Source organism: Muntiacus reevesi, chromosome 2, assembly GCF_963930625.1.
Source record: "Muntiacus reevesi chromosome 2, mMunRee1.1, whole genome shotgun sequence".
In the NCBI taxonomy this organism is placed as follows: domain Eukaryota; kingdom Metazoa; phylum Chordata; class Mammalia; order Artiodactyla; family Cervidae; genus Muntiacus; species Muntiacus reevesi.
The window spans coordinates 156,021,946-156,049,803 of record NC_089250.1 but is presented as its reverse complement, the minus strand read 5'-3'; the positions used below and the strand labels follow the sequence as shown (position 1 = coordinate 156,049,803).

Genomic DNA, 27,858 nt, shown 5'->3' with positions numbered 1-27,858 from the left:
TTCTTGGGCTCCAAAATCACTGCAGAGAGTGACTGAAGCCATGAAATTAAAAGATGCTGGCTCCTTGGAAGGAACGCTATGACAAATCTAGACAGTGTATTAAAAGCAAAGACATCAATTTGCCAACAAAGGTCTGTACAGTCAAAGCTATCGTTTTTCCAGTACTCAAGTATGGATGTGAGAGCTGAACCATAAACAAGGCTGAGAGCAATGATGCTTCAGAACTGTGGGGTTGTAGAAGACTCTTGAGAGCCCCTTGGACTGCAAAGAGATCAAACCAGTCAGTCCTAAAGGAAATCAACCCTGAATATTCATTGAAAGGACTGATATTGAAGCTGAAGCTCCAACATTTTGGCCATCTGATGCGAAAAGCCAACTCATTAGAAAAGACCCTGATGCTGGGAAAGAGTGAAGGCAAAAGGAGAAACAGGTGGTAGAGGATGAGATGGTTAGATAGCATCACCAACTCAACGGATATGAGTTTGAGCAAACTCTGGGAGATAGTAAAGGACAGGGAAGCCGGGCATGCTGCAGTTCATAAGGTCACAAAGAGTTGGACAAGAATTAGCAACCAAACAACAACAATACGTATGTAAACTTTTGAAGTTTCTCGGATAGGATAAGCACTAATGCACCCAATTCTTTTGACAGAATTCTACAATATTTCAAGTCCAGTATAGAATTAACAACAGAAAAAAATAAGCACGTCTGAAGGCCAGAGCAAAAGGCTTGGAAAGACACAAGGCTGTCGTCAGAGGCAGGGTTCCAACAGGCCTCCCATGAGACACTGAACCCTGCCACAGCCAACCAATTAACTATACATGTGGTTTCAGTGTCATGAGAGGAGACATGCCAACACCACCGGGCAAAACAATGCCAGTCCCAACCAAAGAAGGTAAAGTTCAGTTTCCTTTATCATAGCAAAATGAGCTTCACAAATAGCACTGCTGGGAATATCAGTTCTCTCACCCTCCGAACATTGACAGCAACAGGATTCAAACCTGGAGACAGGCCATAATTGATTCCGATTTTCAAAATTACAAGTTTCACAACTTTGAAAGGAGGAGGGTGGCCCAGTTAAGAAACCAGCCGATGTGGGAGGTAGTGTCTGTATAATCCAACTTCGGCATTTCTTAGTTGAGAGGCCCTAGGCAAACGACTCTGTTCCTGTGCTTCAGTTTCCCAACTGTAAAACAGCTAACAAGACCACCTCAGGATTCTCTGGTGGCTCAGAATCCTCCTGCAATGCAGGAGACCTGCGTTCGATCCTGAAGATTCCCTGGAGGAGGCCATGACAGCTCACTCCAGTATTTTTGCCCGGAGAATCCCCATGGACAGAGAAGCCTGGCAGGCTGCAGTCCATGGGGTTGCAAACAGTTGGACACGGCAAAGCGACTAAGCACCCACGCAGTAAGACGACCTCGATGGTTTCCAAAGAGGATTAAATAACAAATACTTTGTGTTTAGGACTCTGTTTGGCCCACAAGTGATCCGTAACCGTTAGCTTGGATGATGCACAAAGAAGATGATGATGATGATGATGGGCAACCAGACTGAAAGGACAGGGTGGCGTGGACACTGGAATCATTGTCAACGGGGGCCACGACATTTTAACTCAGTGTACGAAATTAACCCAAGGCCCGGGCTGAGACGGAGAATGAAGACGAAGATGCAGGTTCCCGCCCTCCATAAACCCTCGTTCGCTGCCGCCTGGGGACAGAGGCTCGGCTGGGCGAGGCGTCTCTCCGCCGCGCGGCGGCACAGCCGCCTCGCCCACCGCTTCAGGGGAGGGCGCGGTCCGCGAGAAAGGGGAGGTTCCGGAGGGGGTCCCCACCCCGAAGCCAGCCCCTCACCTTCCGGAAACTCGGGCACCGACAAGTCCTGCTCCCAGCCGTCCACCTTCTGCAGATACTGGTAGACCAGGCCGTCCTTCTCCTCCTGGGTCACGGCGTCGAGCAGGGCGTACTCCAGCGAGGTCTGAGCCGGGAGCAGGCCCGAGAGGTTGCAGCTCCGGGCTCCGGGCGCCGCCATGTTCTCTCCGGATGGTCCAGGGGCGGCCGCCCAGCCCGCGGGACGGTTTCGTGTGGAGAGAGAGGAAGCGCTTATTGTTCTTTGGTTTCCAAACCGCACATTCGCCTCCCTTTCCACCAGCCCCACTCCACGCTAACGGCACTTTGTTCAAAGGCTAAAGTGTAAATCGGCGCAATTCCCAGGCACGTAATTAAACTACCTTCCCAAGCTACCCCGCCCGTCCTAAGTCTTCCCGCCCCAGGGGAGCCTGGACATTCGGAACGCCAGATTCAACAAGGAAAAGGCCCCTGGGCCGGCGTTCTAGAAGCTCCGAGAGAACAATTCCCCACCCTTCAGTTTGGAAATTAGCAGCTTTTAGAACTAAAATAAAACAAATCTGTAGAACTTAAAGGGCCCAAACTTTTTTTTTTCTTTTCAAAGTTCCCCCTTTTAGACCGGGAACAGCCGATTCGACACAGCGTTGGTCACGGGAAGCAGTTCCCGCCACGACATGAAAGGTAAAGAAGCAGGCTTTTTTTAAGTTGGGAGGAACTAGCCAATGGCTTGGCTCATACACCAAGGCCGCCTTTTATTACCAGGCAGTGCAGTGAAAGCGCAGGAGCGAACACGGCGACCCGGCGGGCGAGGGGTGTCGGGGGGAGCGGACGCAGCTGGAGCTTCTCGCGGCGGGGTGGGGGTGGTGAGGGTGACAGGTGGGCGCCTGCGGGCCCGGCGTCTGCCCTCAGAAGAGGGCGGGGGGCACCGATGGCTTTTGCGGAGCGGGCTGTGTTGGCAGCTCCCTCACTCCCAACCCTGGGGGTGGGGAGGGGAATGAGGGCCCCCTCCACTGGCCTTGCCGCCTCTAATGCCCAAACAGGAGGTCGAGCCGGTGGCTGTCGTCAGGCAGGTGAACCTTGGTTTTTGAGGCTGGTGGGAAAGAAAGCTGATCACTTGCAGTCAGATCACCTCTGCGATCTGAAGTTAGGCGTGTGGGTGGCCTCGGTGCAGGTACAACTTCACATACTTGAATTTTGTTTGTTCATTGTGCAGCCTTTATTCATTGCCGCTGGAGGAAGATACTGGACTGACCTAGGAAACCGAAGTTGTTGAATGTCCTGGAGTCACGGATAAGGGCGATTACTTTTCTTTTGCCAATCGCACACATTTAATTATGGTGTGACTAGAGTTACTAGCAAGCTGAAGTAGCCGTTAAGTGTTTGGAACACCTGCTGAGTCAGTTACCTAGGGACTGTGCTTGGATTTGTGATTTGGACAGTTGTCCAGCTGAAAAAGAATTGACAGGAGCTTTATAACAATTTTACAAAGCTCCTTCTAAAATTAGTCTGTTAAACCTATGATTTCCGTTAGGGCTTGGTATTCAAAGTATTACTGATTCTTATTTTTATGAATCAAGTCCTGGAAAAAGCCAAGAGACCTGAATGAAGTATACACAATGGAAAACTCAGATGCCACCCCTGTTAGTTTTACTGTGCTGTAAATGGAACAGCAAGTGTTCTTAGGTATAAGGCTTGTAGTTTGCCCAATATATTCATTACCAGAGCTTTAGAGTCCCATCAAGTTAGTAAGGTTTTTGTTACTTTTTTTTCCCTCAGCAAAATAATTCCCTTTAATAATTTTGTAACAAGAAACAGACTGTCAGTTTGCTTAAGATTAGTGCTTTTTTAATGATCAGAATAATTTTGCCATGTTAGAAGATGCTTTTTCAGAAGAAGACATCTGGGAATACAAATCCAGAAGAAAACCAAAACGAGTACATCCAAATAATTGCTCTGAGAATATTCCAGAATCTGTTGAAAAAGCAACAGATGGACAACACCAGTCAAAACGAAACAGAAATAAAAGAAGGGCTGTAGAAACTAAAAAGAAGGTCAAGACCCCTGAAACGTGCCTTAGAGAAACAGACAGTCAGACTTCTGTAGCTTCCAGTCAGAACTCCACTTGCGGAGATGGTATTCAACAGTGCCAAGACACGGAGGCCACTCCAGAAAAGCGCTGTAGGACTCAAAAAAACAAACACGTGTCTCCAAAGACACGACCTGTTTATGATGGGTACTGTCCCAACTGCCAGATGCCTTTTTCCTCCTTGCTAGGTCAGACACCTCGATGGCATGTTTTTGAGTGTTTGGATTCCACACCAGTCTCCGGAACAGGTAAGATGCCAAAAAAGCCAGTGGACTCGAAATAGTCAACAAGACCTGCATGAGGCCAGATTTACCAATCTGGAAGGAAAGAAGGAAACAAGATAAGTAGTAAACGGGAAGTGAGATGAGATTCTCTAAGAATGACTCACCTTTGAAGGAAACAAGATAATGCATTGTTACCCTTCTTGTGAGGGTAAAAAGATACTAGTCATTGGTATAACTGTAGCGAGTGTTGCAAACCTGAAAACAATTTGAATGGGGAATTCCCTGGCGCTAAGTGGTTTGGGCTCCTTTCTTCCACTGCAGGTGGAACAGGCTCAATCCCTGGTTCAAGAACTAAGATCCTATAAGCCACGTGGCCAAAAAGAAAGTTTTAATGCATTTTATTATTTCATAAGCGTTCCAAAACATCTGTGATTTTTCATAAATGTTAATTGAGCACATATTAAGCTACTTTCATCTGCATAAGGTAGGTAGTGTTGACATCTAATGGGCTTTCTAGGTGGCATAGTGGTAAAAAATCCACCTTCCCAGTGCAGAAGACATGGGTTCAATCCCTGAGTTGGAAAGATCTGGAGAAGGAAATGGCAATCCGCTCCGGTATTCTTGCCTGGGAAATCCCATGGACAGAGGAGCCTGGGGGGCTACAGTCGCTAGGGTCGCAAAGAGTCAGACATGACTTAGCGATTGTGTTTTTAGTCGCTCAGTCATGTCTGAACCTTTGCGACTCCAGACACTGCAGCCCTCCAGGCTCCTCTGTCCATAGGGATTCTCCAGGCAAGAATACTGGAGTGGGTTGCCATGCCCTTCTCGACTTAGTGACTAAACAACAGCAATTGATATCCAGTAGAGGTGAAATGAAGTCGCTCAGTCATGTCCAACTCTGTGACCCCGTGGATGTTGCCTGCCAAGCTCCTCTGTCCATGGGATTTCCCAGGCAAGAATACTGGAGTGGGTTGCCATTTCCTTGGCCAGGAGATCTTCCTGACCCAGGGATAGAACCTGGTTCTTCCTCATTGCAGGCAGATTCTTTACCATCTGAGCACTTGGTCTTCTTAAAAATTGAACAGTTTGCCCACTTTATCTTTTATGAAACAGACTTTTAGAGAATCATGAGTGTAGTCCACAGGATTCTTGAAGTCAAGAATGCTGTACATTCTTCTTAATATACAGAAAGAAGAACTAGGAAAGAGTGTTAGGTTATTAAGATTCTAGTAAATAAAATTGTGCCAAATGAGAACTGAAGTAATATTATGTTTTTGTTATCTTTTAAACTATATAGTAAATGTCATGTTTAAAATGTAGAAAATCCTACTTATAGTATATGGAGAATGAGTTGTTATTGATTTGTTTTGTATAAAGTTATATACCCTATATAAAATTTTAAATCTCAAAGAACTGAAATTCACTAAAATAAAAGTAATAGTCAATATGGCTTTCATGTTAACTATGATTCAAAATACATTTTATTATTAACCTCTAGTTCTCATTTTAAAGTACTGCAAAGATGCAAAATAACAACAACAAAACTGGCACTAGCCTTTCCTGTATAAGTGAAAGCCTCAACAAATGCTAGTAATTTGGTTTTCAATGGCTTGAAAATCAGAAATCGAAGTCCCATAATGAGCCCCTCAGGGTGAAATGTCTTACAGATGAAGCCACCTCAAAGAGATTTTTCTCTTTGCTTTTCACTGATAAACTCCTTTGAACAGAATCTCAGGTGGATTGTTCTTGAGTTCTATAACATATACTTTTATGAGGTAGTTTTAAACAATGAAGTCTTCCAATTTAATGTAACATCCTTTTTGGAGGTGAAAGTGAAAGTCGTTCAGTCGTGTCTGACTCTTCGCGACCCCTTGGACTATACAGTCCATGGAATTCTCCAGGCCAGAATACTGGAGTGGGTAGCTTTTCCCTTCTTCAGGGAATCTTCCCAACCCAGGGATGGGACCCAGGTCTCTTGCATTGCAGGTGGATTCTTTACCAGCTGAGCCACAAGGCAGGCCCTTTGGAGGTGGAGGGAGTCATTTTTTGATAGGCCTGGAAAGTGACATACAGAGGGGAGGTTGTGCCAAGATGGTTTCCATACTGTTTCTCAATCATAATAGTATGACATGGGAGTTTCCAGGTTACTTAAGCCTTATTATTAACCAATTTATCAAATTAAATTGCAAATCTTACAACAGAATCTAAAATGTTTAGTGTATGGACAGCTCTGATTAAGATTGCTATTATTGTTTTTGTATACAGTGTGAATATTAAATAATGGAACCTAATTTGATACTGCAATTGTCATACATCTGTGTTGCCTGATAAGACAAAAATTGGAGTAGAATTTTAGTCTGTGGAATTTTAAACTTATGATACAGGCATACCAGCTTTCTCTACTCTTTTTTTGCCTGAGCAATAGGGATGTAGTGAAACTGATGGGATCGATTTCTCATGCAAGCATGATATGCATTTTGGAGGAGCTCAACTTTGTGAAAGTTTTTAGTGGGGAAAAAAAGGTGTTAGTCTTAACTTTTTTTTTTTCCAAGAAAAGAGTATTTGAAAAGAAATTTAAAAGAATATTTGATTTAAAAATAATAACTAGCACCTTGTAAAACCATACTTGATTACTGATAATTGTGTGTTGATTTTTTTTGTTGGTATAAAGATAGCTATTGTCCTAAGGCTGCAAAGTAGGGCTGATTACTTACCTGTTAAACCACTTACCTGTTAATTTATATTGCTAATACTGTCAAAGCTTAGTCTGTGCTTTGATCCAGTAATACTTTTTTCTTTATTAAAATTTTCAGAGTGTCCTGATGGCCTTCAGTGTTCCTCAACAATTCCTTCTCATTACCAGAGATACACTCACCTTCTGCTAGCTCAAAGCAGGGCTGGTAATAGTCCTCTCAAGGATCCTTCCCATGGATCAGGTTGGAGTTTCAGTGAGACTAATTCAGACTTTCTTTGTAGCCTTGAGAAAAGATGGTCTTCACATCAGAAACAAACAGAAAACTTAAAAAATGTTTCAACTGATCCCTTGCTAGTGACACAATGTCTAAAAAGCTCTCAGTCTCCAACTGAAACCCATAAAAAGATTTCCTCTTTGACAAATATCCAAACTTCCCAACAAGTCACACAGTTTACAGGACATGTTAATAGTGACAAACTGGTAGGAGTTGGTTTGCCTCTTGTTGAAGAATTAGACCAAAACAACCCAGGACAAAGAAATTTGCCATTGCCAGAAAATGACCTTAGCAACTGTGAAATCTCCTATTCTCCACTTCAAAGTGATGAAGAAACTTATGATACATATGATAAGCTGGATGATTCACAACAGGAACTATTTTTCATGGAAAGCTCTAAAGATGGCAGCCTAGAAGATGACAACAGCTCCACTTTGTCTAAAAAATTATATGACCCCTTACTGAAGGATCAGGAGGCCTGCCCAGAAGTGGATAGCTTCTTAACACAGGATAAATACAATGAAGAATTGTATGAATGCGACTCTCTTAATGATTCGTCTCAACTTACTTTCCAAAATAAGAGATTTGTTTCACGTGGTCATCCAGCATATACTGATGATGATTTTATGTTGCTTCCACCTGCATTAGCAGAGAGGTTTACTTCTCCTAGTTACCAAGCCTCTAAAGCAAAACCTAATGAGCCAGAATTTCATTCATCTCAATCAAATAAAGAGAAACAGGTGATTGAAGAATCAGCTGTTTACAATCAAAACTCTCTTCCATTACTTAAGAGTAAAATGCCAAAAGCTTTTGAAAACCAGAGAGGAGGGTGTCATTCTGTCCACCCAACCCAAAGTAAAATCAGAGAATTATCAAATAAGAATTCCAATGTTAAGAACAACGCAAACTCAGCATGTTTCTGCAGAAAGACATTAGATGGTATGCTGGACAATCAAGTTCCAGTTTTAAATTCAGAAACATTTTCTAGTACACCTACTGTTGCTAAGCCTCCAAAAATGTTGCCCTCTGGCCCTAAGTGTCATGCAACACAGCCTTCTACTAAGGTAATGAAGCAGATGGATATAGGTGTGTATTTTGGACTGCCACCCAAAAGAAAAGAAGAAAGATTGCTGGAGGAAAGTTCATTAGAAGGGATGAACTTCAATACAGCTGTAAGTCCTAATGAAAAGAGGTCCCAGCAGCGCAAGAGGAAAGCAGAAAAATCTTTAAGTGATTTAGAATTAGAGGCAAAGAATTTAAGTGAAAGTCAGCCCTCTGTGGAGCTTTCTGATAAGGGGTCACAGCGTCAAAGAAAGAGACTTAAAAAGTCAGATTCATTGCAGGAAGGGGGACATCAGAAGAATCCAGGTCACCTTAAAAAGACAGTGCCTGGAACAGTCAATTTAAGTAAAGACAAAGCCTTCATGAAATCATCTCATCGCAGGGTGCAGAGGGAGAACACGAAAATCTCAGAGTTATCTAATGCAGGAGAATTAAGGAAAAGGGCATGTCCATTCTATAAGAAAATACCAGGTAAGTCGAAGTATCAATGCTCAGTGTATCTACAAAGACGCAACTTCTTTAAACTTCATGTTCATTGCTCATGTTGTATGCCTGTGAAACTATTTTTTGCGTTTCCCTTATTTTTTATTCCTCATTAACCTATAGCAGATTTTGTGTGTGTGTGTGCCTATTTAATCTTTTTTTGGTCCATTTAGTTCAGCAAACTTCTACTAAACATATTCTATATACAAAATGGGGCTTTCCTGGTGGCTCAGATGGTAATGAATCTGCCTTCAGTTCGGGAGACCCAGGTTCAATCCCTGGGTCGGGAAGATCCCCTGGAGAAGGGAATGGCAACCTACTCCAGTATTCTTGCCTGGAGAATTCCATGGACGGAGGAGTATGGCGGGTTATAGTCCATGGAGTCGCAAAGAGTTGGACACAACTGAGTGACTACCACCACCACCATATACAAGATACTGTACTAGTTAAATAGATATTACAGATTTGACAAAAATGAATATAGATCAGTTTAATACAGAGGAAGGAAAGGATTTATGTAAGTAACCATAGTAACAGACAGCCTCTAAGAACTTAAGAAAAATGCAAAGTTCTAAAAAGCTTCAAAGAAGGAAAATGTCATGGGTTACACAGGTCATAATAATGCTAAGTATTTTAAATGTTCATAAAATTTTCATAAAAATGCTAGACATTTTAAAACCATATCTTAACTTAGTTTCATAATCTTTTCATATTTTTTTAATTTCTTGTGCCTTCATAGAAGAGCTAATAGAAAAATGTGTAGTAAAATGAATTTTATTATTGAAGAAACCGGGTACCCTTCTGAAAAGAATATAAAACTGCCAAAATGCACTTGGTTTCAGGAAGATTCTTTAATGTGCTTTTTTGGTACTATAAATGTATAATTTGCTCAAAATATTTATGTAAAGAAAAGTATTTATGCACATCATAGCACCAGTTCTGTTTTTATTAATTATTTTGATTAAATTTATATATTTAAAGTGAGCCCAGAACTAGTGGGCCATGTGTGGATAGACCTCTGTAGAATTGTGGAGGTATGCTTATTTATATATATAGGAGGGATGCTTATTTATATATATAGGAGGTATGCTTATTTACCTGCATATTTTAGAACAGCTTTTTTTTTTTCATAATTGCTGCTCTAGGGAGCCTTTTTAGGCTTTTTTTTTTTTTTTCTCATTTCCCTTTCTCCTCCCCGTCTCCCACAATGAAATTCAATACTACAGATATCTATTTACCTGTTGTTCTGTGACTCTTTGGAGGGCCAGTGAGATCGTTTGGGTTATCAGCCATTTTTCTCCTGCCAGAAGCAGGTCAGTGTCACCCCCATTGAGATTTCATGTTTTAGAAGAAAGATAGCATTCTCCTTTTTCTGTTTCACAGAAGTAAAGGATTTTTAGGTGGCTAGTAAGTATCATGAAAATATTCAGCTAGCCAAATAACTGGTTTGTAGCTTAGTGCATTTTTTTTGAAGGGGGGGAGTTATTCTTAAAAAAGACTATACTGGGTATATTTAGCATAGACTTACAAGACTCATTTTCATCTCCAGGATCATCCTTTGGTGAATTTATGTGGTATAGATTTTTTAATTAAATTGTAAAGTTAAGTTGGACATGAGATGTAAAGGTGTAAGATGGTTTTCTATATAAGCAAATTGGGTAACTTTTACATCACTCTTGCTAAAGCAGCTGCTTCTGTGTTTTCATTGTAGGAACTGGCTTTACTGTCGATGCCTTTCAGTATGGATGGGTTGAAGGTTGCACTGCCTATTTTCTCACTCGTTTCCATTCTGATCATTATGCTGGATTGTCTAAAAACTTCATGTTTCCCATTTATTGTAGTGAGGTAAGTTCTAGTATTCTAAATTCTGAATTTGTGGAATGTAGTGAATTTCTAAGCAGTCTGGTTAAAAAATAATTAAAATTGTAAGATCATTTTTCTAGAAAATATATGAAAAACCAGATTCCACATTGAGACTAAAATCAAATGAGTTATTGTCATAGTTACAGTAGATGTTTTAAAATATGTTTTATTTTATGGAGACAAAAGATAAGCTAGTTCATGATGTACTGAAATGCGGTTCATTCAGTAAATATTTACTGAATGCCTAAAAAGAGACTCGTGGCAAAATACCTAACTTCAGGGAGCTTACAGCCTACACATTCACCAGTATTCCCGTGGGCTCTCTATTTGTAGTAGAAAAGTGAACAGAATGCCTAGAAGTAGGGAGAAGTTGGGGGCTTTACTGTGTCCTAGGCTAAGGTTAGAAACAGTTTCATGGTGAAAGAGACACCTTGAGCTAATTTTAAAAAGGTGAGCATTTTAATGTGTACTACTAAGGACTTTGGCTAGAATTTGATTTAATCCTCAAGTATTCTTGAATAATCCTCTTTTTATTAGTGAAGCAGCTGAGGCTTGGAGCTGTTAAATAGCATGCTCCAAGTCACAGAGCTAGTAATGACAGATGCAAAATTTGAACACAGGTCTGTGACTCCAGATCCAGGCAAAAGAAAGAGAAGAGAGCCTTCCAGGTAGAGAAGAGTTTGTGTAAACGAACAGACACTGAGGAGTATAGCCATTCCAAGAGCTCCAGTTGCTAAAAACAAGCTAAGGAATATCAATAGATAAATCCGCAGAATTGGGTAGGGGCCAAATCATGAAGCATTCTGTGTTTCATGATGGGGTAATAGACTTTTATAGGTGAGGGAGAAGTCGGTGATAGTGTTTAAGCAAAGTTGTGATGCAGTCATTTTAGAAAGTTCTTCCTGGCATTCTGAAAAAAAAATAAAAATTAAAAAAAAAAAAAAACGTTCTTCCTGGCATTCTGGTAAGTTTACATGAATATATAAGTGAGAGAACAAGGAAATTATTAAGATGCTTGAGTTCTTAAGTAGATATGAAATAAAAGAGTTATTTAGTGTTTTAATGTATCAGCAATAAGCTCATCCTGTTTTGCAGATAACTGGCAATTTGTTGAAGAGCAAACTTCACGTACAAGAACAATATATCCATCCATTGCCAATAGACACTGAATGTATAGTGAATGGTATCAAGGTTATTTTGCTAGATGCCAATCAGTAAGTATTAAAGTTACCTTACTGACAACCTGTTTTTAAATATTCAAAAGGGAAACACATTGCATGGTTATTTAAGAACTTTTTATTGAAACTATTATGCTTGATATTTCTTAAAACAAGTAAAATGTGTTTCTTCTTTTGAAAAAACAAAGTGTACCCAATACAGAAACAAAGATTAAATGTAGAGTTTAATCTAAGTGTTTTCTAACCCTTTTTTAATACAGTTTAAATTACTGTGCTTTACATATGAGACTCTATCTTATTTTTTTTAATCTTTTAACATATCGCTGCTGTTCTTTAAGAGATAACCTTTTGCCATTTTCTTTAATATCACTTATATAAATTAACAGCTGGTACTCCATTCAGATTCTAGAGGATTTTTTTTTTCCTTTAAGAAAGCCTTTAGGTTTTTGATACTAAAGACTTGGAAGATTTTTTTCTTGAAAGAATTTTTTCTTTTTCGCCTCATTTTTTAGATGTTAAGTACTGTCAGGATTCACAGTGCCAAAATACAACTGTCAGTCAGCTACGCACGCATCTTTACACTTTCCATGGAATGTTATCCTTATGTACCTTAGAGATCATAGATACCTAGAGAATTAAAATTAAAACTAAATCAAGGTCTCCTAAATTCCAGACCAGTGCTTTTTTTTTTTTTTTTTTCAGATCGCCTTGAGATTTTATCTGCTAACTTTGCTGCTGATTATTTATTTAATTACCAATTATAACAACTCCAGTTCTGATTTTTTTTTTTTTTGGTGATCTTTATTGAGGTGTAATTTACATAAATAAAATGGACCTATTTTAAGTCTTTGTTGAAATTTGACAAAAGTACACATCCATGTAATTCCCACCACAATAAAAATATGGGAAATATTCCCTACCACAGGAGTTTTCCTTGTGTTCCTTCCCAGTCAATCCCAAATCCCAACTCGGATTCAGAAAACCTTGTTTTCTGTGACTGTGGATTAGATTTGTCTTTACTAGGGATTCATCTGAATGAAATCATATGGTAACTCCTGTTTTGTATCTGACTTCTGTCACATGTTTTATCTTTGAGATTCATCCATGCTGTTACGTGTTCCTTTTTATTACTGCGTAGTATCTACTGAATGACATAATACAATTATTTTATCCATTCAGTTCTTGATGGACAACTGATTTTTGTTCTTTGACTTTGCATCCTGAGACCTTGCTAAACCTGATCATTAGTTGTTTTAGGTTTTTTTGTATTAATAGCTTCTTGAAAATTTTCCATATACGTCTACAAATAAAGATGATTTCATTTTACTTCTTTCTTTCCATTTAAGGTGGTACTTTTTCTTTTATTTATTGTACTGGATTAGACCTTCAGATACTGTCAAATGTAAGTGGTAAGACTAGACATGTTCCCATGTTCTTGATCTTAAGAAGAAAGTATTCAGTCTTTCTCCATTAAGTATGATGTTAGCAACAGGTATTTCATAGATGCCTTTTATCAGTTTTGAGGAAAAGCCCCTCTGCTGGAAGTTTGTGATGATGAATGGGTGTTGAATTTTGTCGGATGTGTTTCTTTGGCATCTATTGAGATTATAATATAATTTTTCTCCTCTATAATGTTAATGTGGTAAATGACAAAGATGGATTTAAACCAGCCTTACATTACTGAGATAAACCCACTTAGTCTTCATGTATTAACCTTTTTGAAAATTCGTAGGTGGATTTGATATGCTAATATTTTGTTAAGGAATTTTGTCTTTTTTACAATGTCTATTGGTCTACAGGTTGTTTTAAATAATACTTTTACTTTGATATCAGAGTAATACTGACCTCATGAAGTATTCCCTCCTCCTCTATTTTATGAAATATGTCATGTAGTAATTGTTATTATTTCTTCCCTAAATGTTTCATAAAATTGCCCAGTAAAGTCACTGAGGTGTGGATTTTGGGTTCAGGGAAGGAAAGGGAAGTTTGTAATTATTTCCTGTGTTTTCCTAGAATTTAAAAGTTCTCTGTGTTTTGGCGGTAATTTCCAAACCCCTTTGTGTCAGGGGTCCACAAGACCACCTCTAGGCTCACTGGAAGGACTAACAGGACATAGAAAAGCTGTTTTATTTGTGGTGACAGCTTATCACAGTGAACGGACACATTAAAATCAGCAAAGAGAAAAAGGCAAATGAGGGTGAATTTAGGAGAAACCAGGTCCAAGCTTCCAGGTGTCCTCTTCTAGTAAAGCGGCATTCTTGCCGTTGTTTAATCGCTCAGTTGTGTCTTGACTCTTTACAACCCCATGGTCTGTAGCCCGCCAGGCTCCTCTGTCCATAGGATTTTCCAGGCAAGAATACTGGAGTGGGTTGCCATTCCCTTCTCCAGGGGATCTTCCTGACCCAGGGATCAAACCAGGGTCTCTTTCATTGCAGGCAGATTCTTTACCATCTGAGCCACCAGGGAAGCCCTTGACAACACATGGGACCTGTGACTGACCAGGGAAGCTCAGCTGAGCCTTAGTATCCAGGGATTTTATTGAAAGTCAGTGGTGTATAATTCTAGCACCCATATGACTGACCTCCAGTCAGCTAACGCAAGAAACAAGTATTCACCACTGCTAGTAACTATCTGATCAAACTAGTAACACGTGGCCCAATGAGTGAGCATCCAAAACACTCTTAGCAGGCAGAATGCTCCAAGGACTCAAAACTCATCTCCCAAGGGCCAGTCAAGGACTAGTCCTAAAGACAGGCTTTTTTTGAGGATGTGTGGAGTTTTACCAGCCTTGGCCTGCTGAATTAACCTTTTCCTGCACACCAGTTTTTTGTGTGTGTGACATGAATTCCCTGAAGTTAAAATGCTACACTTCTCTGTAGTACAATGCTATATCATTATGGCCAGTTGATAAAGTGTGTTAACTTGTTGATATTGAAATGAAAACTCTTTCTTTAGATGCTTTGATCTGTGTAAGTAATATTCCTCTGAAATGTTTGTGTTCAGCTGTCCAGGTGCTGTCATGATCCTTTTTTATCTTCCTAACGGTCACGTCATTCTACACACGGGAGACTTCAGGGCAGACCCCAGCATGGAACGTTCTCTGCTTGCAGGCCAGAAAGTCCACACGCTTTACCTAGATACAACGTAAGAGAAGCTTTGTTTGCCTCTTTTTCCCACTGACAGTATTTCCCTGTGTATTATGAGGAATTTGAGCTTGTGCTTAGGTAATCAAAGCAATGACTTACTGTCAATTATCATTTTAAGTATTTATCAGAAAAATGGTTGAAAAAACATACTACTTACTAAGGACAAATCTGGGATTACATGTCTTAATTGACTCCAGCTCAATTTTTTTTTTTTTTGTAATATCCCTTTGAAAATATGGTTTTTATGAGAATCTTGTTGCTGAAACAAGGAAGAAAAATTTGAAATTTGGGAACAAACTTTAGGAAAACATCCTTTAAGGTTATCCTTTTAAAGTATCTGTGCAACAATTAAGTGTGATTATGAAGAAAAGAAAACAGAGAATGAGGTCTGTGTCTGAATATTCAGAATTATGTTCTTCCTTTCTCCAAAAGGTAATGTATAAGCAAGAGTCTTGAACTACTAAGTGCTATCAGCATAATAGTATAAGCCATTGTCTTTTTGACTGCATGCATGCTAAGTTGCTTCAGCTGTGTCTATCTCTTGGCGACTCCATGGACAGTAGCCCACCAGGCTCCTCTGACTAATAGGATTCTCCAGGCAAAAATGCTGGAGTGGGTTGCCATTTCCTCCTCCAGGGGGATCTTCCCGACCCAGGGTAGAACCTACGTCTCTTATGTCTCCTGCCTTGGATGGGGATTATTGACTACTATAACAACTGGGAAGCCCCGTTGTCTTTTTCAGTTCAGTTCAGTCACCCAGTCGTGTCTGACTCTTTGCGACCCCATGGACTGCAGCACACCAGGACTTCTTGTCCATCACCAACTCCCGGAGCTTACTCAAACTCATGTCCATTGAGTCAGTGAGGCCATCCAACCATCTCATCCTCTGTCGTCCCCTTCTCCTCCCACCCTCAGTCTTTCCCAGCATCAGGGTCTTTTCAGACGAGTCAGTTCTTTGCATCAGGTGACCACAATATAGGAATTTCAGCATCAGTCCTTCCAGTGAATATTCAGGACTGATTTCCTTTAGGATGCACTGGTTGGATCACCTTGCTGTCCAGGGGACTCTCAAGAGTGTTCTCCAATACCACAATTTAAAAGCATCAATTCTTCTGCGCTCAGATTTCTTTATAGTTCAACTCTCACATCTATACATGACTACTAGGAAAACCATAGCTTTGACTAGACGGACCTATGTTGGCAAAGCAATGTTTCTGCTTTTTAATATGCTGTCTAGATTGGTCATAACTTTTCTTCCAAGGAATAACTCTCTTTTAATTTCGTGGCTGAAGTCACCACCTGCAGTGATTTTGGAGCCAAAAAAAAAAATAAAGTCTCTCACTGTTTCCATCGTTTCCCCATCTGTTGCCATAAAGTGATGGGACCAGATAGCATGATCTTAGTTTTCTGAATGTTGAGTTTTCAGCCAACTTTTTCACTCTCCTCTTTCACTTTCATCAAGAGGCACTTTAGTTCTTCGCTTTCTGCCATATGGGTGGTGTCATCTGCGTGTCGGAGGTTATTGATGTTTCTCCCGGCAACCTTGATTCCAGCTTGTGCTTCCTCCAGCCCAGCATTTCTCATGATGTACTCTGTGTATAAGTTAAATAAGCAGGGTGACAATATATAACCTTGACACACTCCTTTTCCTATTTGGAACCAGTCTGTTGTTCCATGTCTAGTTCTAACTGTTGCTTCCTGACCTGCATAGAGATTTCTCAAGAGGCAGGTCAGGTGGTCTGGTATTCCCATCTCTTGAAGAATTTTCCAGTTTGTTGTGATCCACACAGTCAAAGGCTTTGGCATAGTCAATAAAGCAGAAGTAGATGTTTTTCTGCAACTCTTGTACTTTTTCGATGTTGGCAATTTAGTCCCTGGTTCCTCTGCCTTTTCTAAAACCAGCTTGAACATCTGGAAATTCATGGTTCACATATTGCTGAAGCCTGGCTTGGAGAATTTTGAGCATTACTTTGCTAGCATGTGAGATGAGTGCAAATGTGTGGTAGTTTGAGCATTCTTTGGCATTGCCTTTCTTTGGGATTAGAATGAAAACGGACCTTTTCCAGTGCTGTGGCCACTGCTGAGTTTCCTAAATTTGCTGGCATATTGAGTGTAGCACTTTCACAGCATCATCTTTTAGGACTGAAACAGCTCAGCTGTAATTCCATCACCTCCACTAGCTTTGTTCATAGTGATACTTCCTAAGACCCACTTGACTTCACATTCCAGGATGTCTGGTTCTAGGTGAGTGATCATACCATCGTGGTTATCTGGGTCATGAAGATCTTTTTTGTGTAGTTCTTCCGTGTATTCTTGCCACCACTTCTTAATATTTTTTCTGCTTCTGTTAGGTCCATACCATTTCCGTCCTTTATTGTGCCCATCTTTGCATGAAGTGTTCCCTTGGTATCTCTGATGTTCTTGAAGAGATCTCTAGTCTTTCCCATTCTATTGTTTTCCTCTATTTCTTTGCACTGATCGCTGAGAAAGGCGTTCTTATCTCTCCTTGCTGTTTTTTGGAACTCTGCATTCAAATGGGTATACCTTTCCTTTTCCCCTTTGCTTTTCGCTTCTCTTCTTTTCACAGCTATTTGTACGGCCTCCTCAGACAGCCATTTTGCCGTTTTTGCATTTCTTTTTCTTGGGGATGGTTTTGGTCCCTATCTCCTGTACAGTGTCATGAACCTCCGTCCATAGTTCTTCAGGCACTCTGTCTATCAGATCTAATCCCTTGTCTTTTTATTATTCTTAAAATATCTCTTATTGGTTTTTCAGAAATGATGTTAACTATTTCAGTCTGTCTCAAGAAGACCTGAGTTTGGATGGCATATTTTAGTAAGAGATGATCTTTCCATATCCAGTTTTCTAACACTATAGCCAATTTTCCCATCCTTTTATATGTACTTAAATACCTGGTGAATTAAGAAAATAATGTTTTAAAAGAAACCTTTTTATTGTTACTTTAGTCTACATACCATTCTGAATTTCTTTGTGGGTTCTTACAGGAGAGAGGACTGAGTTTTTTGTCTACTCTCATAGCTGACCAGCAAAGAGTATATTTCTTTGATGTTTATACTTTATGAGTTTTTTAGTGGAAAAGTGCTGAACTTTCATGTCAAATATCTATAACTAGTAGTGTTAGGGTTAATACTAATAGTAGTATTTTTCATTGGGTGTTATTATATTGAGGTAGACACAACTAGATCTGCTATCTTCCTATAATACTATATATATTTCTGAATCGCCCAAGAAAGAATAACAACCATGTGAATATTAACTATTTGATTTAATGCTACTTCATCAAATTTATGTTCAGTTTCAATTATTAAAAATATATATTTTTGATAAAGCAGAATTCTTTAGTCCATAAAGATAATCCCTATCAATAGTATTTTCTTTGATATGGGTTGGGGTTAAAAAAAGAAGATATTAAGGTTTGCAATTCATAGCTAAAAGAGCTAGCTAGAAATACTCTTGAAGGAAGAAAATGCAGTTTCTTTATTTGAGAATGATAAAAGAAATATAATGAAAAAGGTATATTGAAAATGTGTAATTCCATCATAAATAATCGATAGCTGTTAACAAATACTTTAACCACAGGCACTGGTGAGGTAACTGCAGTGGTGTTAATATACCATACTGCTGTTGTGTATAATTTTGATAAAGCTTCTTTTCTAAAATAGCATCCGACTTAATGCTATGACTTTCTTGTTGTTCTTTTAATAACACTGTATTTACATATTACAGATATTGCAGCCCAGAATACTCTTTTCCGTCTCAGCAAGAGGTTATCCAGTTTGCCATCAACACTGCCTTTGAGACTGTAACTCTAAACCCACGGGCTCTTGTTGTCTGTGGCACTTACTCTATTGGAAAAGAGAAAATCTTCCTAGGTGGGTGATAGCTATAGCTAATTTACATTACTGTATTACAAGGATCAGATTCTTTTTGCATAAAGCCCTTGCAGGCATCGTTCTTGTGCTCAATGTTTATTTCCTGAAACAGTTCAGTATTACCTTTGAAGTCGAAGAAAAACTTGATAGAGTTTAATTCCTTTAAACTTTGAAAGACTTAATGGAAACATTTGATAAGTGTGTTTATGGTAGCCTTTATATCTACAAAGTGTTTATAGAGCAAAAGTCCATGCTACATTAATATTTTAGCAGACTGAGAGATGACTAGTGCATAGTTGTTTCACTGCATTTTTGGATAACTATCAATTATTTTAGAAAACAGGTTTAGATTTTGTTCCTAAATGATTTCTGGAAATGCAACTGTAATTTTTCTAGATAGTATGGTACTATTTTGCAAAGTATTTTCTATTTCTTCTTAGCTATGGTCCCATAATGTCAAATATTAAGATGTAAAATGATGAAGTCAGGGTTTTAACTCCTGCAAACCTATTTTTCCCCCTCCCTCAACCCCTTTCCATCTATCTTTTGCAATTTTGAAAGACTAGTTCTTTAAAAATAGGTTCTTGAATTTCTCACAATTTATTCCTTGTGGTTAACCAAGAAAATTATTCAGCCTTTTTGAGACATCATTGCTAAAGTGTGAATGTTTTGAATTTCTTTCTATTTGGTAAATTCTTGTTTTAAAGTTGATTAAGTTGTTATTTAATCTTTTCATGAACTATAACTTAACTATTTTTGAACTTTTCCTGTAGCCATTGCCGATGTTCTAGGTTCAAAAGTAGGCATGTCCAAAGAAAAATATAACACATTACAGTGCTTCAATATACAAGAAGTCAATTCCCTCATCACTACAGATATGTGCAATTCACTGGTTCACCTTCTCCCAATGATGCAAATTAATTTTAAGGTAAGCATTCAAGAGATACATCTTTAGGATGAACTAGAAAAGGCAATCTGATTATTGTAAACTTGAATCCCATTTTACTTGCATTAGAGGAATTCGATTACAATGGAGTCAAAGTAAAGTTTGCCCTAGAAAATCTTTTAAGTGGAATTTGAAATGTTTTTAGGTTTTTTTGGTGCAGCTGTATGGCGATTCACATGCTCACCAGGAGTTTAGGAGCTAGGGAAGGAAGAAACAAAGAAACAAAAGTAGAAAAAAGTTTGCTTCTCTCTGGTCATTCAAACCTTCTGTTTGTAAGATTATTTTCCATTTCTTCCTGGATGAGTGGGGAAATGAGTGAAGAATTCTAAGGCATTCTTACTTTTCTTCAGGTCTATTCTGTATAATATTAAGCCACTATACCATTGATATATGTTGAAAATATATATGTGAGGATTAAATGAAATAGTAGAAGTATATTTTAAAAGAAATTCTTAGTGTTAGTTCTGAGGTATAAATTAAGATACATATGATGTGACCTCCCTGTAATTTATGGGGGTTTGTTTGTCAGATTTATTCAGATACTAAGATTGATTCCTTTTACTAACGTTTTGACACCTTGCAAAGGAATACATCAAACCTGTGTATTAAAAGCAATAAAGAACATGATGTACACCAGAAAAATATATTTTTAATTTTGTTATAATATTTATGAAACAATTTTATGGAGCCTTCTGAAATAGCTTAGTAGGTATTGATTACTTTGTCATAAATAAGAACACTGATATAGTATAAGGAAAATTAGTATTTTAGTGCTATCCTTTGAGTAAGGAAATTCTCCTCTTTTCACGAGATTATGATAAAATCCTTTCGGCACCTGTTTCCGTGAGTATGTAATTCATAAAAATGTCAAGGATAATCAAGTCACAGTGTCGTCCATTAGTGTTTAAGCCAGCTTTGCAAGCATATGTTAAATTTGAGAGGTATCCAGTTTGCATGGAGGCTAATGAGCATGTTGCTTAATCAAAAAACGAACACTGATATCCTGAGGAGGGTATAACATATGTTTATGATTTTTATCCTAGTCTTATCTCTTGCTTAGTTTGTTTCATTTGAACAAATGATCCATTTAAGGGGACAAAACAGGTGGGAAAGTCAGAATATTATGGAAGTGAAGGGGCTAGAGTTCTCAGGAAAGAATGTTCAAGAGTACTATGTGCTGTGCAGAGGTCATATAAGGAAAGGATGACGTTCACAAGGACCATTTCAGTGAAGTAATGGAGGAAGCCAGAGGCAGCAGAGGGCTAAGGAATGAATGAGAAGGTATACAAATAGCCAAGAAGCACATGAAAAAGGAGGATAAGCACTGTTAGCCATCAGGGAGCTGTAAATCAAAACCACAGTGAGATACCATTTTACACTCACAGGGATAGCTTTAGTAAGAAAGATAGTGCCAATTGTTGATGAGGATATGGAGAAACTGGAACCTCATGTATTGCTAATAAGACTGTTAAGTGGTGCAGCTGCTTTAGAAAACAATTTGTTAATGTCTTTAAAAGTTAAACATGGAGTGAGTATATGATCAATAATTCCAGTCCTAGGTATATGCCTAGGAGAATTAAAACATTATATCCACACAAAAACGCCTACACTGATGTTCATGGCAGCATAGTTCATAGTAGCCATAAAGCTGGAAACAGCTCCAGTGTCCATTAAATGATAAATGGATAAAAAGAAAAAAGAAGGAATATGTACATAAAACAGAAATATTCAGCTGTAAAAAGGAATAAATTACTGTTTCATGCTACTGTATGAATAACATGCCAAGTGAAAGAAGTCAGACACAAAAGGCTATATATTTTGTGGTTTCATTTATGTGTAATGTCTGGAATAGGTAAATCTGGAGAGAGTAAGTAGGTTAGTGGTTTCCAGGGCTTGAGGGAGGGGGGATAGGGAGCAACTGCTAATGAGAACTGTGTGTTCTTTGGAGGGTGAGCGGAGGTATTGATGACAACGTTCTAGAATTAGACAGCGTGATAGTCATGTAACTTTGTGACTATTACCAACAACCACTGAACTGTATGCTTTAAAAAAAAAAAAAACTGGCCGTTACCTGCTTTGAAGGAAATAAAAAAAGAACATCTGAAGTCTTTGTCTTATTTCCATTATTTGTTGTATGTTATTGGTATTTTTCTGTAGCCCTTCCCTTTCTTCCATTAAAGTGACCAGATATTGATGACACTCTTTTTACAATTTCATATCTTCAGAACGCAGATGGAGTGAAAGCAGATGGTTACCATAAAGCTACATTTTAGTTAGTACTTAAAGCCAATTTTTTAAACTAGGCAAAATCGTTTCATTGCATCAGAGATAATGACATTTTTGTGGAAATGTAAACATGATACAGTTGTCATCATTTCTGAGGCAGGCTTGAAAGACTTAGAAACACTGTAAATCAGGGATCCCCAACCTTTTTGACACCAGAGACTGGTTTCGTGGAAGACAGTTTTTCCACAGACTGGGAGGTGGGAGGGGAATGGTTTGGGGATGATTCAAGCACATTACATTTCTTGTGCACTTTTATCTCTATTATTATTACATCAGCTCTACCTCAGATCATCAAACATTAGATCCCAGAGGTTGGAGACTCTTGCTATAAATAATAGCACTCATGCTACTTAGTTCAACACCCCAGGTTCATATATGTAAGAACGTAATTGACTACCACCACTGATTTTAACCTGATTGATAGGATGTGGTAAAACATTAGTTATAGATGATTAATTTACATACTGGAAAATAACTTTAGTAGCATTTTTATCACAAACTAATTACCAATAAACAGAGAGACAAGTCATAGATCAGGGACTTTATGTTGACTAAATCATAATAAAATTCCTCTTGATAGTAATCCTCCAGTTGTGGTTAATGAATGCCTAGTGGTGGTTGCAGTCTTTTTTATGTGCTTGGCTTAGATGATGATGTCCTATGTTTTTGTTTGTGGCACAGGTTAATAATGTTTTTGTGGTAACTCTAATTTGTCTCATGAAAAGCAGAAATTACTTCTGATTCAGTTCAGAAGTGTTTTTACAGAGAAACATAAGAATGGATAAATTTGATGACCTATTTTTGAAAGTTGGACTCTTAGTTTATGATATTACATGTATAATTGCTCTAAACCTGGTTCCTGTAATTTTCTTTTCTTTGTGAGACCAGGAAGAGAAGAGGATTAGTAATTAAGCAAACAGTATTATATTAGCTAGATCCTAGACTAAGCAAGACAAAAACCTGAAAATTTTCAGAGTCAGGGATATGGTAATGAAAACTTATATATCTATAACTGAAGCTTCTTTTTTGGAGGAGGGATAGTAGTTGGTAAGATATGTGACTGTTTAATGGTAGGTGTACAAATTAGTAAAAGGTCATTATTTGATATAAAAGAGAAATCAAAGGATTATTATTAATTCACCAGTAAAATATTAATGTCTGATAAACACAATAAAATCATCAGCCTCTGGATAATAAGAAGAAACATTTTTTTAAATGAAATGCAATGATATGTTTATCTTCTACCAAATAGGCATACTTTTAAAGAAGGTAGTATTCCTATGCTGAGATTCAGAGAAAGTGGCACTCTTCATCCACTTATAGGAGATATTATGGGTAAATCCTTAGCTATTCCATTTCTAAGAGTTTCTACTAAAAAAATAAGTCCTTTCTGAAGAGATCAATCTAAGGTGCTGATGGTGTAATAGATGGTGAGAGTTTTTAAAAGAAAGAGCACATTGTTTCCATTAAAAAAAAAGAAAAGGATTCAGAAAGTGGTGTTTGTTGAAGTCTTCCCCTTATGCTGTAGGCTTCCAGAAGGTGAAGGCTCTGTCTCACTGACCACTCAAACATCAGCATCTGGAACAGATGCTTATTGAAGGAATGAATAGGTAGATGAGTGATTTTTGTCTTTATGATTTCTTCAGAACTTCCTGCCAGCATCTTTTTAAAATTCATAGTTTATATATATGGTTAAAAAAGAAACAGGAGACTTTTGGAAATCCAAGATGATACTATGTACTGTTTAGGTTTTCTATTGTTTTGAATAAAACTAGGATGTTATTATAAATTTACACTAAGCCTTTGACACTCTGGGTTTAGTCTCTAGCCAAAAAGTATTAGACTTTTCTTTTTTTTAATATCCCTCATGACATTTTGCCTTTATCTGGGTTTTTCTTATCTTTCGAAGGTTGAACCTTGGTCATTGATTTTCTAAGAAGCTTACCTAATGTCCTCATTAGTGACAACCTTAGTTTGGAAAGTTCTACACAAAATGTATTAGCGTTTTATTTCTAATTACAGCAGCATGAAAAGTTTTGCAGTTATTCTAGTTCATGTATAAAGGGTGAAAAGGAGTAAACATTTGAAAAGAGCTACTGTGCACCTTCAGATGTGTGTCTGTGCTGAGCATAATGCGGTTATAAAGTTACTTCCATCTTTATAGCCATCTGTCAGTCCTCTATTGGTGTAAATGCTTGGAGAGTATGGACTCACATGTATCAGTGCTAGTATCATACCTCTAATAGGGGTTGCAAAAAGTCAGAAACGACTGAGCTACTCTCTCACACACACACACACAACTTCAGATAAGTAAAGGGGAAAATTTTTTTTTTTTTCAGTTTTTTATTTTCTGGTGAGGAACACAGCACTAGGTTTTCCAATGCTCATCAACTGAAAACTCCCTAAAACTGTGCCGATGTAACATTTTAATCATTCTGTTTTTTATTCCACATTACCCATCTTCACTGACCATTAAATAAATATCTTGTGTTTTTTTTTAACAGGGTTTACAGAATCACTTGAAGAAGTGTGGTGGGAAATACAATCAGATTTTGGCTTTTCGGCCTACAGGTTGGACGCATTCTAACAAGTTAACTAAACTAACAGATATTATTCCCCAGACCAAAGGAAACATTTCAATATATGGTATATTCATTTTGCTTTTACTCTTAATGTTTGTAGTTACATTTAAAAAAAAAAAAAGCAGTAAAATTAAGATCCAACAAAAAAGAGGCACCAAAGTATCTTTAAGAATTTAACAGATGAAAATTGCTCCTCACTTTCTAAACCTTTATCTTTAGTACATTGTAAACTCATGTAAAGGAGTACAGCTAGTAGACAATGACTAATACAGAGGAGTCCATGTGTGTTATCAGTGACATGTCGGGGAGATTGTAGAACTTTCTGGCCAACCCAATATACTACTTGAAAGGAGAGATGGGTAGTACCACTGTGCTGTGGAAGGTTAAATGATGCGGTGGCACTGAGAATGGGAAGACAGTGACAGGTGCGGTGACAGCAAGAGTTACAGACTTGACTTTAGTTTCTTCATCTTTGGAGTACGTTAACCATTTCTGTCCTCAGAAATGGGCTTATGACTATAATGGCTGGTGGAGACATTTTTGGACCCTAGATTACTCTAACCAGGACCCTTTCTCTATGGTATTTGATCTTCAGTAAAGAAAATAATGAGATTTTGAATACTTAATCTTTTTTTTTCCTTTTTATGTGTACAAAGCTTGGGGATGGAATCTGCTTGCTTGCTCTGGAAGTCAAGAGTCCTTTGCTTGTTACCCTTCAGGTTTTACTCATATTTTTTCCAGAATTTTCATGAAATCAGTAGCTGGGCAAAGTGCTTAAGGAAAGAATTGTTTAAAAAGAAAAAATCTATTTACAAATAAGAATCTATAGAAATGCATATTATTAAGTATCTAGCATGGAAAAGTAGAAAAGACCCAGGGATTGAACCCAGGTCTCCTGCATTGGCAGGCAGATTCTTTACCATCTGAGCCACCAGGGAAGCCCACTGGTGGGCATTTTTTAATGTTCAAAAGTGTTTATGTAATTTTAATCTTTATTATTTGTAAAAGACAGCTTCCCTGGTGGCTCACTGGTAAAGAATCCGCCTGCCAAGGCAGGAGACGGGTTCGATGCCTCACCTGGGAAAATACCCTCGAGCAGGGCATGGCAACCCACTGCAGTATCCTTGCCTGGAGAATCCCATGAATGGAGGATCCTGGCATGCTACAGTCCATGGGGTCGCACAGAGTCAAGTGCGACTTAACGACTGAACAAAGGAAAAACAATTTGTAAAAAATACTAGCAAATTTTGTTATCAGAAAAAAAAGCACCAAGGAGTTTTTGGTAGAAATACTCAGATTGCTTTCTTTTTCTCTTTTATTTTATTTTGGGTGTGTGCAGTTTTCTTTATTAGTTTGATGTTTAGTAGGCACTATCTTTTGTGTTGCAGGGATTCCTTACAGTGAACACAGCAGCTACCTAGAGATGAAACGTTTTGTTCAGTGGCTGAGGCCGCAGAAAATCATACCCACTGTGAATGTGGTCACCTTGAAATCTAGACGCACAATGGAGAAATATTTTCAAGAGTGGAAACTGGAAGCTGGATATTGACATTACCTCAAAGGGCTCAGAAATAGTTAAATAACTTAGACCTCGCTTGTTAGTAGTTAAATCTTGAGTGATAATGAAGTACACCTTATGTGAAAAACCTCATGAAGGTCACTCATTCTGCTTATGTTCTCATTTACATTTGAGTAGTATGTTCATGGTGCTGACTATGGAGAGCATCTTAGCATCATCCATGATAGTTGGTCAGCCTAGTATCTTTGTTTTTTGCCCCTTCTTTCGGGGTCTATTGTATTCTACATCCAGCAGTAGGAGGGGAAACAAAGGCAGATTCAGGAACCAAAGAATTCATGATAATGAACTAGATTGAAAGCATTATATATAAGTAATTATGTATCTTTAAAATTATTTAATATGGGGCATATTTTTATGAAATGAAAAGTTTATATGATATGCATACTTAAATAAATTAATCTTAAATATGCTATAGTGTCATTTGTTTTTTAATATTTATAATTGATGTTCATGTAGTTTTATAAAATTTCAGTGACAGTAATTGAACATTTGACTCTGAAGATGACTCAGAGAGCCTAGACAATTACCCAATAAAGGATGGAGAAAAGCTTGCATGAATAATGTTTATCTGGATTGTTTGCTCAAGACATCAGATAACTAAAAATTTAGACTGCAGTTTTTTAAGTGAGATTATGTAATTTATTTATGAATCTTGATCGCTCCAACAGAGATTAAGCAGCTGATCCAAATGAAAATTTGGGGTAATGCGTGTTTTAAATGTTTTAATGGAGTTTAAATAAGGAAATACATTTTTTGCACTGGGCTTCCCTGGTGGCTCAGCAGTAAAGAATCCACCTGCCAATTCAGGAAACGTGGGTTCAGTCCCTGGATTGGGAATATCCTCTGGAAGAGGAAATGGCAACCCACTTCAGTATTCCTGCCTGGGAAATCCCACGGATAGAGGAGCCTGGCATGCTACAGTCCATGGGGTCATAAGAGTCCTACACAAGTTAGCGACTCAACAACAACAATTCTTACATTGCCTCTAACAATGAAATTAATTTAGGGATTTCTTAATAAATGTTTTAATAGAAAATTATTTTCCATAACAGTTTTAGTCACCAGAAGGATGGTACTGTCAATGAAATTTGTTTTCATAGGCTTGAATTTTACTTTGTTATGGAGGTAATTGTTAACAGAGATCACAATAAGGGAGGAAAAGCTTTGAGAGCCCAGTAGTAATAAATCCACTGTAAGTATGTTCTCAGTTGACTTCAATTACATATTTAAAATATTTTGACTTGTTTAGGCTTGGTGTTTTAAACTTTTTATAAGTTATTAAGAGTTATAATTAGAAAGACTATAGTCTATAAATAAAGGAATTTTTAACATGGGAGAGTATAGTCATTTAAGGTTATTACTTATTATTTGAGTAATATTTTTTTCCTAGAATTGTATTTTTCATTGGCAAAAAGATTTTTCATGATTTTGAATGTTTTACTTTGGAAATACAGGCATGTTATTTAAGAGCAGCCTCAGCTGTCTCATTTTCTAGTGCAGAAACATCTTTCTACACAATAGTCCATTTATGGCAGCTTAGAATTATTTTGTTTTGCTATTATTATTGCAGAATATGCACAACCTCATTTAGAGACCATTCCAAAAATGGGATTTATTTTATAAATAAGTCACAACAACCAAACTTTTCAAGGCTCTGTTGAGAACTGTATATGAAATTCTTAGTTCTAATAGCCCAACAACCTAATTTGGTAGG

The 27,858-nt window shown here is 38.0% G+C and overlaps 2 protein-coding genes across 3 annotated transcripts in view; one reads left to right on the top strand and one right to left on the bottom strand.

Annotated features, from left to right (window-relative positions):
- The window catches only part of NHLRC2 (NHL repeat containing 2), a 62,544-nt gene extending 60,298 nt beyond the window's left edge, over window positions 1-2,246 (bottom strand). Inside the window, exon 1 of the mRNA XM_065923382.1 lies at window positions 1,854-2,246. Within this exon, the coding sequence (XP_065779454.1) occupies window positions 1,854-2,031 (178 nt within the window). The 5' untranslated portion in view covers window positions 2,032-2,246. The remainder of the gene's footprint in view (window positions 1-1,853) is intronic.
- A 125-nt stretch (window positions 2,247-2,371) lies between these two features.
- DCLRE1A (DNA cross-link repair 1A) lies at window positions 2,372-26,548 on the top strand. Of its 2 annotated transcripts, none has more exons than XM_065923381.1 (10): window positions 2,372-2,528; window positions 3,061-4,181; window positions 6,971-8,659; window positions 10,383-10,516; window positions 11,630-11,748; window positions 14,716-14,856; window positions 18,606-18,751; window positions 19,525-19,679; window positions 24,488-24,554; window positions 25,954-26,548. In XM_065923381.1, the coding sequence occupies exons 2-10, from the start codon at window positions 3,716-3,718 to the stop codon at window positions 26,112-26,114; spliced, it is 3,078 nt and encodes a 1,025-aa protein (XP_065779453.1). In that variant the 5' UTR covers window positions 2,372-2,528; window positions 3,061-3,715; the 3' UTR covers window positions 26,115-26,548. The 2 variants fall into 2 exon arrangements, with proteins under 2 accessions (XP_065779453.1, XP_065779451.1); XM_065923379.1 differs by having other exon boundaries at window positions 24,488-24,629.
- The last annotated feature ends 1,310 nt before the right edge of the window (window positions 26,549-27,858 follow it).

What these genes read in the sequence shown, in the direction of transcription:
- DCLRE1A (XM_065923379.1), top strand. Translation starts at nt 3,716, where the DNA reads ATGTTAGAAGATGCTTTTTCAGAAGAAGACATCTGGGAATACAAATCC. An exon ending in CACACCAGTCTCCGGAACAG is followed by an intron (nt 4,182 to 6,970) that starts GTAAGATGCCAA and finishes TAAAATTTTCAG; the next exon opens with AGTGTCCTGATGGCCTTCAG. An exon ending in ACGCTTTACCTAGATACAAC is followed by an intron (nt 14,857 to 18,605) that starts GTAAGAGAAGCT and finishes TACATATTACAG; the next exon opens with ATATTGCAGCCCAGAATACT.